Source organism: Neophocaena asiaeorientalis, unplaced genomic scaffold, assembly GCF_003031525.2.
Source record: "Neophocaena asiaeorientalis asiaeorientalis breed wild unplaced genomic scaffold, Neophocaena_asiaeorientalis_V1.1 scaffold150, whole genome shotgun sequence".
In the NCBI taxonomy this organism is placed as follows: Eukaryota; Metazoa; Chordata; class Mammalia; order Artiodactyla; family Phocoenidae; genus Neophocaena; species Neophocaena asiaeorientalis.
In genome coordinates, this window is record NW_020176571.1 from 16,376,926 (window position 1) to 16,392,973 (window position 16,048).

At 39.6% G+C, this 16,048-nt stretch overlaps 1 protein-coding gene across 1 annotated transcript in view; it reads right to left on the bottom strand.

The window, feature by feature from the left end:
- GYS2 (glycogen synthase 2) overlaps window positions 1-16,048 on the bottom strand; it is a 57,537-nt gene that overhangs the window by 39,198 nt on the left and 2,291 nt on the right. The window contains exons 2-3 of the mRNA XM_024733243.1: window positions 7,233-7,414; window positions 2,775-2,966 (exon numbers count right to left, since the gene is read on the bottom strand). Of these exons, the coding sequence (XP_024589011.1) occupies window positions 2,775-2,966; window positions 7,233-7,414 (374 nt within the window). The remainder of the gene's footprint in view (window positions 1-2,774; window positions 2,967-7,232; window positions 7,415-16,048) is intronic.

Below are 16,048 nucleotides of genomic sequence, written 5' to 3' on the forward strand. Positions count from 1 at the left end.
AAAAGTTGGTGGTGTAGTTTGGTCTTGCTCGTGGCCCACAGCATAAGGAAAGTTATCATGCCTGTAAAGTTTAGCACAATTTAAAGGGATCTAAAGACAAAGCAGGCAGATTTAGCAAATATAACGGTTTTATAGAATTTAGCTGCATGTTCATAAAGCCCATATATGTTTATGGCATAATCCTCTCTTTCAATATGGATCAAATTTATTTTTGTATCCACAGAGGGGACTCCTGAATAAATGCACAGTAGGCACTCAATAACTATTCATTAAATGGAGGAATGAATAATAGCACTATTATCCTTGAAGATTCACTGAGCTGCTGAATTAGTTGGGACCACCCACTTACAAGCATCTATTTAATAAACAATATATGACTTCATGTTTTAAGTCAGTCTCATTTGGACTTTCTGTTCCTTGAAGCCAAAAACATTTTAAATGATATACTATTATTTTAAGAATTTGTAACTAGGGAAAGAGATTAATAACTTGCTTAGAATCAAATAGAAATTTAATAACACACTGAGGACCCAGGTCTAATTCCAGGTCTCATTCTAACACTAGTCAGGGCATCAGTTCCTTAACCTAAAAGTGACTTTGTTTCACTAAAAATATAGCTACCTGATCCAGCAATCCCACTCCTGGGCATATATCCAGAGAAAACCATAATTCGAAAAGATACACGCACCCCAATGTTCATTGCAGCACTATTTACAGTAGCCAAGACATGGAAGCAACCTAAACGTCCATCGACAGAGGAATAGATAAAGAAGATGTGGTATACATATACAATGGAATATTACTCAGCCATTAAAATGAATGAAATAATGCCATTTGCAGCAACATGGATGGACCTGGAGATTATCATACTAAGTGAAGTAAGTCAAAGAAAGAAAGACAAATATTATATGATATCACTTATATGTGGAATCTGAAAAATAATACAAATGAATTTATTTACAAAACAGAAACAGACTCACAGACATAGAAAACAAACTTATGGTTACCAAAGGGTTGGATGGAGGGATAAATTAGGAATATGGAATTAACAGATACACACTACCATATATAAAATAGATAAACAACAAGGATTTACTGTGTAGCACAGGGAACTATATTAGTATCTTATAATAACTTATAATGGAAAAAATATATATATATATAACTGAATCACTTTGCTGTACAATTGCAGCAACATGGATGGACCTGGAGATTATCATACTAAGTGAAGTAAGTCAAAGAAAGAAAGACAAATATTATATGATATCACTTATATGTGGAATCTGAAAAATAATACAAATGAATTTATTTACAAAACAGAAACAGACTCACAGACATAGAAAACAAACTTATGGTTACCAAAGGGTTGGACGGAGGGATAAATTAGGAATATGGAATTAACAGATACACACTACCATATATAAAATAGATAAACAACAAGGATTTACTGTGTAGCACAGGGAACTATATTAGTATCTTATGATAACTTATAATGGAAAAATATATATATATATAACTGAATCACTTTGCTGTACACCTGAAACTAACACAATATTTAAATCAACTGCACTTCAATAAAAAATGTTACTTTGTTTCACCCTTACAAAAAATTAATATTTACATTCCACTCCCCTTAATGACTGTTTCCCTAGTGGGGGAGTAGCATCGATAATGAAAAACACCTGTGTTCAAGGAGCCTGCCCAGAGAATTGGGAAGTCTGGAGAGTTAACCTAAGACAGCGGTTCTCATACCTAGGGTACATCAGAATCACCTGGAAGGCTTGACATGCACGCATGTGTGGCATGTGTGGGTGCTCATGGAGGCTGGCCTCAGCCCTTGGGGCAGTCGGCAGAGGAAGAGTTGGTTTCAGCAACAGATGCTAAGCCTGCAGCTATCTGTCATTAGGCCAGATCCTGTCAGCAGCCTCACTCTTCTTCTCCTACAGTGTCACCAAGACAAAGCAATAGGACCACCCCTTCACTTCCCCTTCACCTCAAAGCAGCCCTTTATGGCTGTTGGACTTAATTCATCAGAAAGAAGTTATACTGGTCAAGGGGGACACACTCCCAACATAGAGTCCTGTGATCTGTCCTTAGACCACAGTCCCACTTTGCTAGGGATGCTCTTCATTCTCCCATTTTTAAGTGAGACGTAATCATCTTGAGGTAATGAAAGGAATAGGAAGAAATCCTACTGCCATGCTTTCAGGAATTGAGTACAGGCTTGGCTCATTTAACAAGGACTGATTTCCAATGCTCTTGGTTTTTTTTTTTTTACATCTATGGACTATTTCACTGCTGTGGACTCCTTAGCAACTGCTGAGACCACTTCAGCCTTTAGCAAATGATTAAAAGATCTAAGAGCCACTGACGTCGCACGAGCACTCACACATAAACAAAATCAAAGATTTCAGGCCATTTTCTACTCCCATGACGCTAGAAATCAGGTACATAGTGCATGATGTATACTGTTTTCTCTTGCATATATGTTGAATATTATCTATGTAATGGGGAATATAATTGGGTGTTTTATCCACATCATTCTAGTTGAACCTGACATGAGGTAAATATGAATAAGCATTATCATCACCCTGTTCCAGAAGCTGGTATTCAGTTACGGGAAGGCTGAATGTTTTCTCAGATCCCTTTGAAATGTTTTAGGACAATTAATAATGGCATCATCTCAAAATTGGCTTAAAGTTTAGAGGATCGTTGCTGGCCACGGAGAGCAACCGTGCTTCTCCTCTGTTGTACGACTCTACAGTAAACAGTACCTCTTTCAAGAACCAGGCAGTTAACGATCCAAATATCAGCATTTCATTGGCTTCCTGGTCGTGATAAGGGATACCAACATTGCATGCCTCCCAGAAGTCACCTTTCCACGTGTCCAGGTTCTGAGCCGAATAGCTTATGTCAAAGAGCACCACATAAGGACTCCCTTCTATGAGCCATCTTCCAAAGTGCACCTGCCATAAAAGAACACACAGCCACGGAGGAATACTAGGCAATGCAAGAGAGAACAATGTATTTGGGTTTAGAAGCTATAAACTGTATTTAGAACTCAAAAGCAGATTACACAAGCCGTATAGGAAACCATAGTGATAACACAGAGCATCTGATGTTTGAGCCCGAAGAGGGAATGGGCTGGTACCCATTCTTCTAGAATCTCCAAGTTCCTGCACTTCATTAAATTTGGTTATTTTAAAATGAAGTATTTAGATCATGTAATCTCTGTTCTTCTGTCCCTCATTATCCTCCTGTGACCTTGAGCCCATGGTTTTAGGATTTAATATTATGGTCTATGTTTTTATGATAGAGTCATAAGGTGAACTGCTCTGTATCTTTAACAACCCGGAGTTGGATATGTCTACCATGTCACTTATTTTCCTTTATGCAACAGGACTTACGACATTTCCTGCCAGAAAAAAAGTTGTTTCTCTAGACAAATGTGTATAATTTCCCTTATTCCTCCTAACAAAGAAAATGTGACACCAAGTGCTTCCCAATATGGTTGCTGCCAGAGGTCGTAACTAAATGTATTGCCCAAGATGCATTTTCTCTTTAATCTAGCAGCTCAAGGTCTAATTCTATTACATTCATCAAATTGATTCTTTTATTCCTAAATGTTTTACCTTGTGCAAGTTTTAATGCAGTAGCTATTTCAAATTTTTCCAATTGTAATTATTTAGTCACTTGTATAACCAAGTTTTAACTTCCCCTTTGGTCTCTATTTTTCTATAGTAATTTACTCATGCTCTTTATTTTATGTTTATTCTCCTATTACATGCAAGGCAATTCCATAAATCACTTCAAACCCTTTCTGAAGTTGGCAGAAGCTAAGAGCTTCTCTCATTGAGTATCCAGACCTCTCTAGTAAACTGAATGTGTCTACACTGCTTACATTGACGTTATGACTCCACCCAAGGCTGAATTTTACAGAGCATGAAAGCCCGTTTGATCATCATTCCCTTGCTTGGGACTCAGGAATGTATGGTGATGTCTCTTTCCCAGCCATGCCCCAGTCAACATTGAAAGACCCTCATTATGTGTCAGTCGCTTCCACTGTAATTCAGTATTTATCATGGCACTCTTTCAGATTTTTTCCTGAGCCCCAAACAACCTTTCAATCGTTTTTTCTTTGGGATGCTCATTGACTTATGTATTCAGTTAACAAATAGCTACTCACTGCCTAATATGTGACATATGATACAGTGAGCTAAGACACAGTGAAATGCTGAACAAAGAATGTAAGCTAGCTTGTCTTGACGTGCAGTGCATTCTCAGCCCTGACGTGGAAACATCCTTACATCAGAAATCCATTTAGAATCTTGAGACCAGTCAGTTCCACCATGGCTTTCACCTCCCTCTTTTATCGCAAGTGCTTCAAATTCGAACCCCTTCTAACATCTCACTCATTTCATCCCAACAGTACAACATGCAACCTTCCCTACTCTCCTAATTCTCCATGTTACTCTCACGGTGATATGCTTCCATGGTGCCCTCTGGGACCTCAAGTTCCCTTTTAAACTAAATATTCTGCACCTTAAACCTTGTATATATCTCCTAGACATCACCACTGACATGGACATCTCAGTAAGAACTTCTCATTTTTCACCCCCAGAAACTATATTCATGGGGTGAGTAGGAAGGAAAGTTAGGATTTTAAAAATTACACTGAAACTTTTAAAACTTTATTCTTTATTCGTATATAAAGACATCTCTGAAATTTTCCTTATGCAAATATGTTACTTTCCTTGTTCTACAAATCTCTTGGTTACTTTTCTACCTTATTCTGGGCAACTTTAAAATCCAGGATTGTTTCCTACACACTTACATCATAGCTATTGGACGTTACTGACTTCAAAGAACTTCATGGCAATCTTACCCTTGTCAAAATCCAAACTGTTCCTCCTCTGAAATGTTCAACCTTAGCATTGTATCCCTTGACCACAACTACCATACTTCCACTTCTCTCACTATATTTCTCCCAGTGTATGCCTCCCTTCAAGACCTCCAGTTTCTGGAACCTCCCATTTTCTCCTACATCATCCCCATCTTTCTCCTTTCACCCTTCCTTTCCTATCCATTTCAGACCTAACAATTCATCAACTCAACAATTAATTCAGTCAATCATACGGTTACCTCTAAGACTTGTGCCACCTGGCCCCGTTGCACAAATGCTGAAATTAAACACCACCAAATCTCCAACTATTTACTTCCTTCACTTCCACTCTAGCTGCTGGAGAAAGTCACAGTCGTGTATATTTGTGCCATTAAAAAGTCACGACTGGGCTTCCCTGGTGGCGACGTGGTTGAGAGTCCGTCTGCCGATGCGGGGGATGTGGGTTCGTGCCCCGGTGCGGGAGGATCCCACATGCTGCGGAGCGGCTGGGCCTGTGAGCCATGGCCGCTAAGCCTGTGCGTCCAGAGCCTGTTCTCCGCAACGGAGTACCTTAAAAATGTCTAGAAATTCTTTTCCCTATTCCTTGAATACTTTCTGAACTTTTTTTGTCATATTCTCTTATTTTAACACTTGCCTCCTGCCTCTCAGAAGATGACCTTTAGCTCTTAAGATCATCAGAAACACTGAGTGGGACCATCCTGAGTTCTCCATCAGCTTATCTCTGTTTGCATTCATCCTTTGTTTCCAGTTTGAGTGAGGAGTGAAGAACGATCCTTTTAGTAGTGCTTTGGATCTCGTTCCCTCTCCTGTCCTCAGTGATCTTACTCTCTTCAATCATCCATTCCTTCTGAACTTTCAGCTTCTCTCTGCTCCCCCTAGATATTTCCTTTTGTCATATAAATGTGCTCACTCATATTTAAGAAAATACCAACTCTCAAAACCATGTCACTCTGAAACAACTTAATTATCTTTCCTCTTCACAGAAAAATCCCATAGCCACACTTCTATATCCTTTATCTCACCACTCATTCATCCCTCAAGCTACTGCAATCTGATTTAACCCTCCTTTTTCCCCTGAAGTTAGTTAGCAGGCTGACCACAAATGGCCTAAATATTGCTAAACCAAGCTGACCCTGGTTCAATCCTTTGTTGATTCAGTCCCTCCTCTATACTTGAAACTCTCTCCTTCCTTGTCTTGACATCTCTATTCCTGTTGTGATGGCAACAAATTACTGCCTTCCTAGTAGTTTAAAACAACGCAAATCTGTTATCTACAAGATTTGGGAGCAAGTCCTCTGAAATGGGTCTTATGGGTTAAAAGCGACATGTCAGCAGAGTTGCATTCCACTTGCAGTCCCTAGGGGAGAATCTGTTCTTTAGCCTTTCCCAGCTTCTAGAGGCCACCTGCATTCCTTGGCTTGTGGCCCCTTCCTTCCTCCATCTCAAAGCTCTCATCACTCCGATTTCTGCTTCCATTGTCACATCTCATCTCTGATTCTAATTCTACTGCCTCCTTTTTTTTTTTTTTTTTTTTTGCGGTACGCGGGCCTCTCACTGTTGTGGCCTCTCCCGTTGTGGAGCACAGGCTCCAGACGTGCAGGCTCAGCGGCCATGGCTCACGGGCCCAGCTGCTCTGCGGCATGTGGGATCTTCCCAGACGGGGGCACGAAGCCGTGTCCCCTGCATCGGCAGGCGGACTCTCAACCACTGCGCCACCAGGGAAGCCCTACTGTCTCCTTCTTATAAGGACCCTTGTAATTACATTGGACCCACCCAGATAATCCAGGATAATCTTCCCATCTCAAGAACCTTAACATAGTCACAACTACAAAGTCCTTCTGCTTTATAAGGTAACATATTCACAGGTTCTGAGGATTAACACTTAGACATCCTTGGTTCTAATCACCAGCTGAACTTCTACTTTTGCAGTCTCTGACTTCCTTTTGTGTAGATATTCTAACATGTTCACATTGCCCAAGGTCTGGCTCAAAACCTTTGCTCTTAGTCTATAATCTTCCACTGAATAATGCTATCAATACCCATATTGTCAACTACAATTTAGACACAAATCACTTTTCCCCAAACATCTCTATTCTATACCCTCTGCTGAGTTCCAAACCTAGTATACTTCTAGATGGATATATTATGGTTTTCACAAAGTACCTCAAATGTAACCTATTTAAAATCAAGTTCATCATCTTTTTCTAAACCAACTCCTTCCCCCTAAGAAGATGAGTGGCCTTTTCTTGTGAGTTCGTGTACATTGTGGTGTTTTCCCACAACAGTTTACTAAGGCTTGCTTAATGAAGTGTCAGACAGTATCCTTTACCTGGCAGCCATGTTTGTTCATCACGTCCACTGCTCTTCTCACAGCATCATTTACAGGTTCACATTGTTCCACCTGAGTCTTCATATTATGCTCAAAATATGGACCAAGCAGAAAGTAATTGTCTCCCCATTCATCTGCTGTTGTTTTGGCCTTTGTCTGAATCACAGTATAGATGCCACCAACTGTTAAAAAGAAAAGGTCCCATTATCATTCAGGTTAGTAGTTCATTTTAAGTGATGAAGGGATGGACACGAGTCTTCATTTTTTTCTATGTTACTTAAGCCAACGTTTTTTTATTGAAGTATAGTTGATATACAATACTGGGTTAGTACTCATTTTTAAGTTAGCATTTGGGATCCATCAAGCGCAAGGGTTTATTTAACTTTCTAAAAGAAAATTTTTAAGGGACATTATCAAAGAGTTACTATTTTGTTCAATTTCATGCTGGGTGCTTCTCAGAAAGCAGCAGGTTGGCAGCAGCAGAGAGGTACAAATATTTCAAGGAAACCTGAAGAGACAATTGGAATAAAGCAGTACTTGGCTTAGACCTCTATCCACATGGAAGTGTCAAAGGCGAGACAAACAGCTATTGTCATGACACATACCCTCAGCAGCAGTAATCACATTTCACCCCTTCTCCAACAGTGGTCCAAGGGGATAAAATGCGACCAAGTAACAGCCACTGCTCAAATTATAAGTCTCCCAGGAGACCAAGCAAGTACCTTTTGACAAGGAGAAGCTGATGGATTTTGAGGAGGGTATGCTTGGCCCAATCCTCATGTCAAACCCAATGAAACAAATACAAATTTTCATATGGTATTTCATTTTGCCTCTCTGGCATTGCTGCTACCACTATTAAAACACAAAGCCAAAAAATATGTATACTCTTGGAAAATATGCAGACTGTTATACCCAGCACATTTACATCTGGAAAACTGTCCTGGGGGAAAAATAAGATGTGTGTATAAGGATATTTATTAAAGAATTATGGTGGTGAAAAATTGTAACCAACTTTAATTGAACTAGTTAACTCATGTAACCTGTCTAAGGCTCAATTAGCTCACCTGTTCAAGGGGGCTAAAACAGTACATCACTTGGGGAGGAAGGGCAGGTTGGAGCAGCAGTATTAAAAATTAGGCCTCATTGAAAAGGTGATATTTTGAGTGAGGACTTAAAAGGGTAAGGAAATCAGGCAAGTGGATATCATGGGGAAGAAATTTTTAGACAGAGAGAACAGTCAGAGGCAAGGCTCTATTTTGGGAGCAGAAGGTACAAGCAGAGAGTCCTAGGCATTCAAAAGGAGGGGTTCAGTAAACAGGTGGGAGGAATAGAGAGGACCAAGGGGAAAAAGGCCTTCAGTAAACTGGCCAGGATATTTCCCGTGCCAGCTCAAACCAATCACCTCGTATGAGAATATGAAAACAATGTGAATCCATTTCTTGAGCGATACTTTGTCCATGAACCACAGGCAAAGGAATGACTCAAGAAATCCTGTATAAAATTCCCAAGCCAATACAGATTCTGGCACCAATCATCAACCCCACTTCCAAGGACAATTTTGTTACTTGTATATTAAGAAGAAGAAGTCTTATTTTTCATCATGGTTTTTCATAAGGTATTTCAATTCTTCAGGATGTAGGGTTTGATAGCTACTGCATCTCTTAAATTTCTTATTTCAATAAAGTAGACCTTAAATAATAACTCTTACTGATAGTCATAACTGAGAGCCAAAAGGTAGAATTGCCATTTGCCTATTTTTTTGAAAGTCTGAATCACTCAAAATACACACTTTGATAAATTGCCTTTTGACAGGTGAGACACAAAAGGCAAATGTTAATACTATTACATGATACAACCGGGTTCATTAATTTATAAAAGAAAAGAGCTAATGTAACTCCCAACATGTAAATATTACATGTAATTTTCATATAAGCCTACATAAATGTATTGTCCTTAGAAACTTGATCTTTAAGAACAAACTTTTTGACCATACCTAAAAGAAACTTAAACTGTCACTTGAGCAGAATCTGATAATAAGGACACTATCAATCTCAGTTCAGGTGGCTGATGAGGACAGCGTGGGACCAGAAAGAGGCTCTGCAAACCTGCAAGTAGAGCCTTTCGGACTGCACCAGAACAGACAGGATTCACTTAACGATTCAACCACGAATCTGAGTCTACATAAATTGATGCCAACCTCAAGGATGCCTAAATATTTCCGCAAATTCCAGAAAACTTAGGAACCGTCAAAACCACTTGTTGAGGAAAAAAAAAAATTAGAGAAATAGTTTGCAAGAGCAACTAAAAAGAAGAACTTTTCTCTAACATCTTGGAGTCACATCTTAGCAACATATTTAAAGGTATATATATTTATATAAGCTTTATTCAAGCCCACTGTCAATAAAAATTGAAAATCTCCAAATAATTCCTCCTCTTTGTAGACTATTTTCCTTCATGTTTATATTATCCAGGGGACTATGTTATCGGGTTCTGATGGCATACACTTCTTAAATGTCTTATTCACATTTCAGGTCTTGAAAACTCTCTTTTATTTGCAACTGTGTACCTTGCCCAGAGACCTTTGAACATCCTTGTTTGTTAGATTATGTGTTGCAAATTAAAATACACTCGGGTTAATGCAAACATATTTTTATTTGCTAAAGGATGTAAGGGAGAAGAGAAATTTTTTATTTCAAAAAAAATACATGGTTACATTTGAGAATTGAAATGCAAAGATAGACACAATTAATCTGCTGCTTCTTTTTCCCATTTGAGCCCTTCAACCTTGAGATAAATAGTCCCCAAACAGCCTTAGAATGTTTACAAATACTATGGCTATGTTCTTTCAGTCTATCAGGAATAAAAACATAAAATTTTAAAAAATTTCATCCCATATTGGTTGAGGCTTGATTGTAAATAAATCTTCCCACCCCCCAGGCTTCTCCCCGTACAGTCTTTCTGTGGGGAGGTCCTCTTACTGCTATTTCACAGGTTCAAGGTCCACTTCAGGTCCTCCCTGTCCTTCCCGGATTTATATGCCAACGACTTTCCTTAATTTTCACTCTATTTAACACCTTATACCCCAAACTCCTCTCTCGGCATGCTCATTAAAGATGAATATGATAGGGCTTCCCTCGTGGCGCAGTGGTTAAGAGTCCGCCTGCCGATGCAGGGGACACGGGTTCGTGCCCCGGTCCGGGAAGATCCCACATGCCGCAGAGCGGCTGGGCCCGTGAGCCATGGCCGCTGAGCCTGCGCGTCCGGAGCCTGTTGCTCCGCAACGGGAGAGGCCACAGCGGTGAGAGGCCCGCGTACCGCAAAAAAAAAAAAAGATAAATATGATAGCTGAGAAATAGGGTCATTCTTATTTTCAAATCTGGAGTACAAACCAAAGGTTCACCAACACATATTTTTTTAATGAATTATTGTTTTACCACAGTGTAGGTCATTGAATTTGGACTTACCCTTCACTTTCAAACATGTACTTTGTCTTTTATTGATCTATATTTTCCTGAAACAACATGGAAGCTGTCTGTAGTGTGAGGGCAAAGTATCAAGCCTTTCATCAGAAAGGAAAGATGAGCTATCATAGCATATATGTCAATGAAGTAGCTAAAACCTCAAGTTTTTATCTAGAAACACTGCTGATATTGTTAAAAGCAGAATTCCAAGGCAGTATGGGAGGTGGGCACCAGCCATAAAAAGGAGATATATGTTATAATATATAAATGTAAGTATATATATATATATAGAGAGAGAGAGAGAGAGAGAGACTCTTCACTATTTTTAAATGGTTAAAAGTCAGCGAATTTAGAAGTCTATGATTTCAGTGTGCATAGCTACTAATCTGACCCTCCTGTCCCAAGACACAGTTACGGAAGCAGGAATCGTCATTACACAGTTAGACATCATTCTCTGAGGCAGCAGGTCTTGGTAGGAAAGAGGTTAAATGCTACTGGTGACGATGGCCACCAGGTTCGTGTACCTAGCAGTCAGCTGGGTCTGTGGTTCAAATCAAAGCAGCCGCAGTCCCGGGCGGTGGGAGGTGATACACTAAGAGCATACCCACAAGCACGCCCCATCCTGATTACATCCACAGCAGCAGCTCTGAATATTTTATACAGGAAGGGCTTAGTCATGGCAATCTGGATGAAAGGGAAGTGGAGAGACAGTACTCATCTTGAACGTATGTGTGTGATAAGCATGGTTCTTACAGAGACTGTGTGTTTCATGTGGTGTGGTTCAGGATGCGTTTGACATGACATGGCCACTGCATATCCACACCAGGCAAGGAAACCCCAACCTCTAATTACAGCGTTGTAGTAACTTTGATCCATGTATTATTTTTCTCTTTCTTCTTCTGCATTTAAAAATAGAAACATGAAAAAAATAAAAAAATAAAAAATAAAAAAATAAAAATAGAAACATGCAATTGCTCAAAGTAAGAGCTAGTGTGAAAATGAATGTCCCCATTTTATGAATAAACTTTATAAGAGATAACAATAAGGTAACAGAGTGTTAATAGATGCTAAGCACAGTTCTAAGTGATTTACAGTTGGTGTTTCTTTTAGTTTTCACAACACTATTAAAGAAGATGCTATTATTACCTTTATTTTTAGATGGGGAAACTGAGACACAGAGAGGCTATGAGATGGATCCAATATTACAAAGGTAATGATGGAGTTGGGATTACAATCCAGGCAGTCTGACTCCAGAGCCCACAAGATTTAGATAGCAGGACTGTAAGTATAATTGTCCCTTGGTACCCCCAGCAGGTTGGTTTGGAGACACCACTCCCCAACCACCACTGTGGATACCAAAATCCAAGGATGCTCAAGTCCCTTATATAAAATGGCATAGTATTTGCATATAACCTATGCCTATCCTCCTATATACTTTAAATCGTCTCTAGGTTACTTATAACACCTAACACAATGTAAATGGAGGTGTAACTAGTTTGCTGGTACGTGGTAAATTCAAGGTTTGCTTTTTGGAACTTTCTGGAATTTTATTTCGACTATTTTTGATGCAGAGTTGGTTGAATCCGCAGATGTGGAACCGTGGATACAGACGGCCGACTGTAACTCTGTTGAACAACATACTGATGAATCTTTGAAAATGGTGGTGGGAGGGGCAGAGGGAGAAAGTGAGCAGTATCACACATCTTTAAGTCTTGGGGAGGGTGGAATCCTTTCTACTCTGCTCTCAAGAAAGGCCATTTGGAAAACAGCACTTAGGGGAAATAGCATTTTTATTTTGGCTCTAAACATTCTGGGTTAATAAAAAGGAACCCAAGGTTAAGGGAACTTTAGAGCAGTGGTTCTCACATCAATCACAGGGACCTTTGGAAATCCGATGAAATCATTCAGTCCTTTTCTCTGACAAAGCACGTACACGTATGAGCACACAATATTCACATACGATTTGGGAAGGTTTGCAAACTCCTGGAAGTTCACTTTCATCAAGGTCTCCACCTTTAGAACTCCTGCCTCAGATTGCAGTAGTGAACTTGATCATAATCAGTTTCTACCACATCTTTTTGACTGTAGTTTTCTGAATTATTCCATGTGCCTTTTGTACCATGTAACCCAGAACTATGGTGTCCAGTTTGAGGAGGCAGCAGGGAGAAATATTATGTCAGGCAATAAGCTGGTGTGGACAAAGAATGTCCCCTGCCATTTCAGTAAACAAAGGATGTTTTGTGCATGAAGTCATCAGCCACTGCACCTGCCCCATGGTACACCCTGAGGGGAATTCAGGATGGAGAAAAACAGGATACTGGCCCTAGATAGTTAAGAAGCATATCAAAGGAATGATTTCAATCATTGAAATCAATGATTTCAATGATTTCTGCAAGTCCAGACTCTTGCATCTTTCCAAACATAGAAAATACTTAAAGTCATTAACTTGAGATGTCTGTCTTTGTAATTAGCAGTAACCTTTTGATGTCTGACTACATGTTCATGGTTTTTTTTTGGTTTTTTTTTTGTTTTTCTTTTTTTAAGCACAAGTTGCTGTATATCCTGGCTCTTGCCTTACCTCTTTGGAACAGTCCCTCAGAGTGAACTGAGAGGCTATAGTCCTCAGAAAGTCTGCTGAATAAAACACAGTTCTCAACTTTTAGGTTGTGCAATCTTTTTTTCAGTTGACACTGGCTTGGTGCTAAAACAAATTGTTTTTAGTCAACTTTTAGAGGAAAGCATCCATTTAGTGACGAAATTTCAGAAGTGTTCACATTTCTTAGATTAGCATACGTTATTTTTGACAACATTCATTAAACTCTTTTTAATGACCCTAAATATCCTCAACATGGTCATTGGTCCACAATCTACAATGATTTGGGCAAGTTTGTATAGAAGAAATGATTGTAGCAAAGAAGTTGAAAGTAAAGCTTATCTCCAATATTGGGGCAAAACTCTCCATCCTAGACCATGGCACAGTTACTTTCCTGCTAGCCTGTCCTGCAACTAGTAATAGTGCTTTTTGTGGTGTATATATACAATGGAATGCTACTCAACCATGAAAAAAGAATGAAATTTTGCCATTTGCAGCAACATGGATGGACTTGGAAGGCATTATGTTAAGTGAAATTCGTCAGAGAGAGAAAGATAAATCCTGTTTGATATCACTTATGTGTGGAATCTAAAAGATACAGCAAACTAGTGAATAAAACCAAAAAGAAGCAGACTCACAGGCATAGAGAACAAATTAGTGGTTATCAGTGGGGAGATGGAAGGGGGGAGGAGCAATGTAGGGGTCGGGGGAAAAGTTATTACGGGATTATATGAAATCATGTGTGTGAAAGTTGCAAACTGTAAAGCACTATAGAATTTAAAGAATTTTTCATTCAGTTAAAAAAAATTTTTAAAAACCACATCTGACTCCTTAACACTTTCCATTATCTAGAACTTCAATGGCTTCTCATCCTTCGTGGATTGGAAATGTAACTCCTTAAGGCTCTTAACTCACCATACACTCCACGGTCCAGCCCTTGCTGGTCTCTCTTGTCTCCTCTCATGCTCCACTCCTTTTCCTCATCTGAGTTTCCCTCAGATCATTGAACAGAGTATACTTCCTCACCTCTGCACCTTGGCATGTACAGTTCCCATGCGTAGAACTCTGTCCCCTCTTTATCACCACCTCATCTCTACCCAACAGCTATTCATCTTCAGGTGTCAGCTCAAATGTCTTTTCGTCAAAGGTTCTTCCCAAGCCTCCAACTAGGTAAAAACCTCCCCCATCCCCACCAAATTACAGGCAGACCTCAGAGGTAATTGTAGGCTGTGCTCCAGATCACCCCAATAGAGCGAGTATTGCAATAAAGAAAATCATGAATTTTTTGGTTTCCCTGTGCCTATAAAGGGTATGTTTACACTATACCACGATCTGTTAAGAGTGCAATAGCATTTGTCTAAAAAAAATAATGTACATACCTTAATTTAAAAATACCTGGGCTTCCCTGGTGGCGCAGCGGCTGAGAATCTGCCTGCCAATGCAGGGGACACGGGCTCGAGCCCTATCTGCCCACCATCTGAGCCTTCAGCAAGTTGTAATGTTTTTGCAGTAGTAACATCAAAGATCACTGATCACCATAACAATACATTAGTAATGAAAAAGTTTGATATATTGTGAGGATTATTAGACTGTGACACAGAGACACGAAGTTTGATGCAGGGGTGCCACAAACCTTCAGTTTGTAAGAAAAATGCAACATTGGCTAAGTACAATAAAGTGAAACAGTAAAATGAGGTCTGCCTTTACAGTCCTAGAGCACCTTGTTCTCACTCTTACACTCATTATATTTGACTACAATTGCATGTTCAGTGTCCATCTTCCTACAAGTTCATAAATTCTGGAAGATTGGGAATCAATTCTGTATTGTCAAATTCTAAGCCCCTTGTTTTCCAGTGTCTGATACCCAGTAGACACTTGATGAACCTTTACTGAATAAGAGCAATAAATTTCAAGGTTAATGTGAACAAGTAGAAAAGGTTATTTTGACGTCTGAGAATTAACACCCAATAATTTAACTATGACTCTCTTGTTTGTTATATTTTACACATTTCCATTGTTCATGGGCAAAATTCCGGCAGTAAGGAATTTTTTTCCCCTAAGAAATCTTTTGTCTTCTTGGTTATGAATACATTTTCTTGTTTCCACAAAACATTGTAAGATGGCTGGAGCATACTATATTCATTTTATCATGAAGAAACTGATATTCAGACAGTTTAAGGGATTTTTTTCTAAGTCTAAGAAAACCCTGACCTTTTTGACTAAAGTCCTGTGTCCTTTCACCTACAGGGCACTTCCTTAGAAACTGGACATTTTAATTTTTAATGCTTGTGTGGTAATAAAAAAGAGAAGTGGACCCGGAGGAGACCTAAATGCTAGTCCCAGCCCTGCCATTTGCTTGATCATTTAATGCCTTGTAGGCATCCTTTTCATCTATGAAGTGGGGGAGTTGGAGTCATGATCTCAGAGATGCCTCCTATCGCTGCTATGAACTGCAGGGAAGTAAAAGTTCAAAGTAAATTTTTTCAAAGAAACTGTAGTGTCAATGTCTTGTCAGGGATGGACACAATAATTATCCATTTATATAAAAATATGACCATGGGGGCTTTCCTGGTGGCGCAGTGGTTGAGAGTCCACCTGCCGATGCAGGGGACACGGGTTCGTGCCCCGGTCTGGGAAGATCCCACATGCCGTGGAGCGGCTGGGCCTGTGAGCCATGGCCGCTGGGCCTGCACGTCCGGAGCCTGTGCTCCGCAACGGGAGAGGCCACAACAGTGAGAGGCCCGCGTACCGCAAAAAAAAAA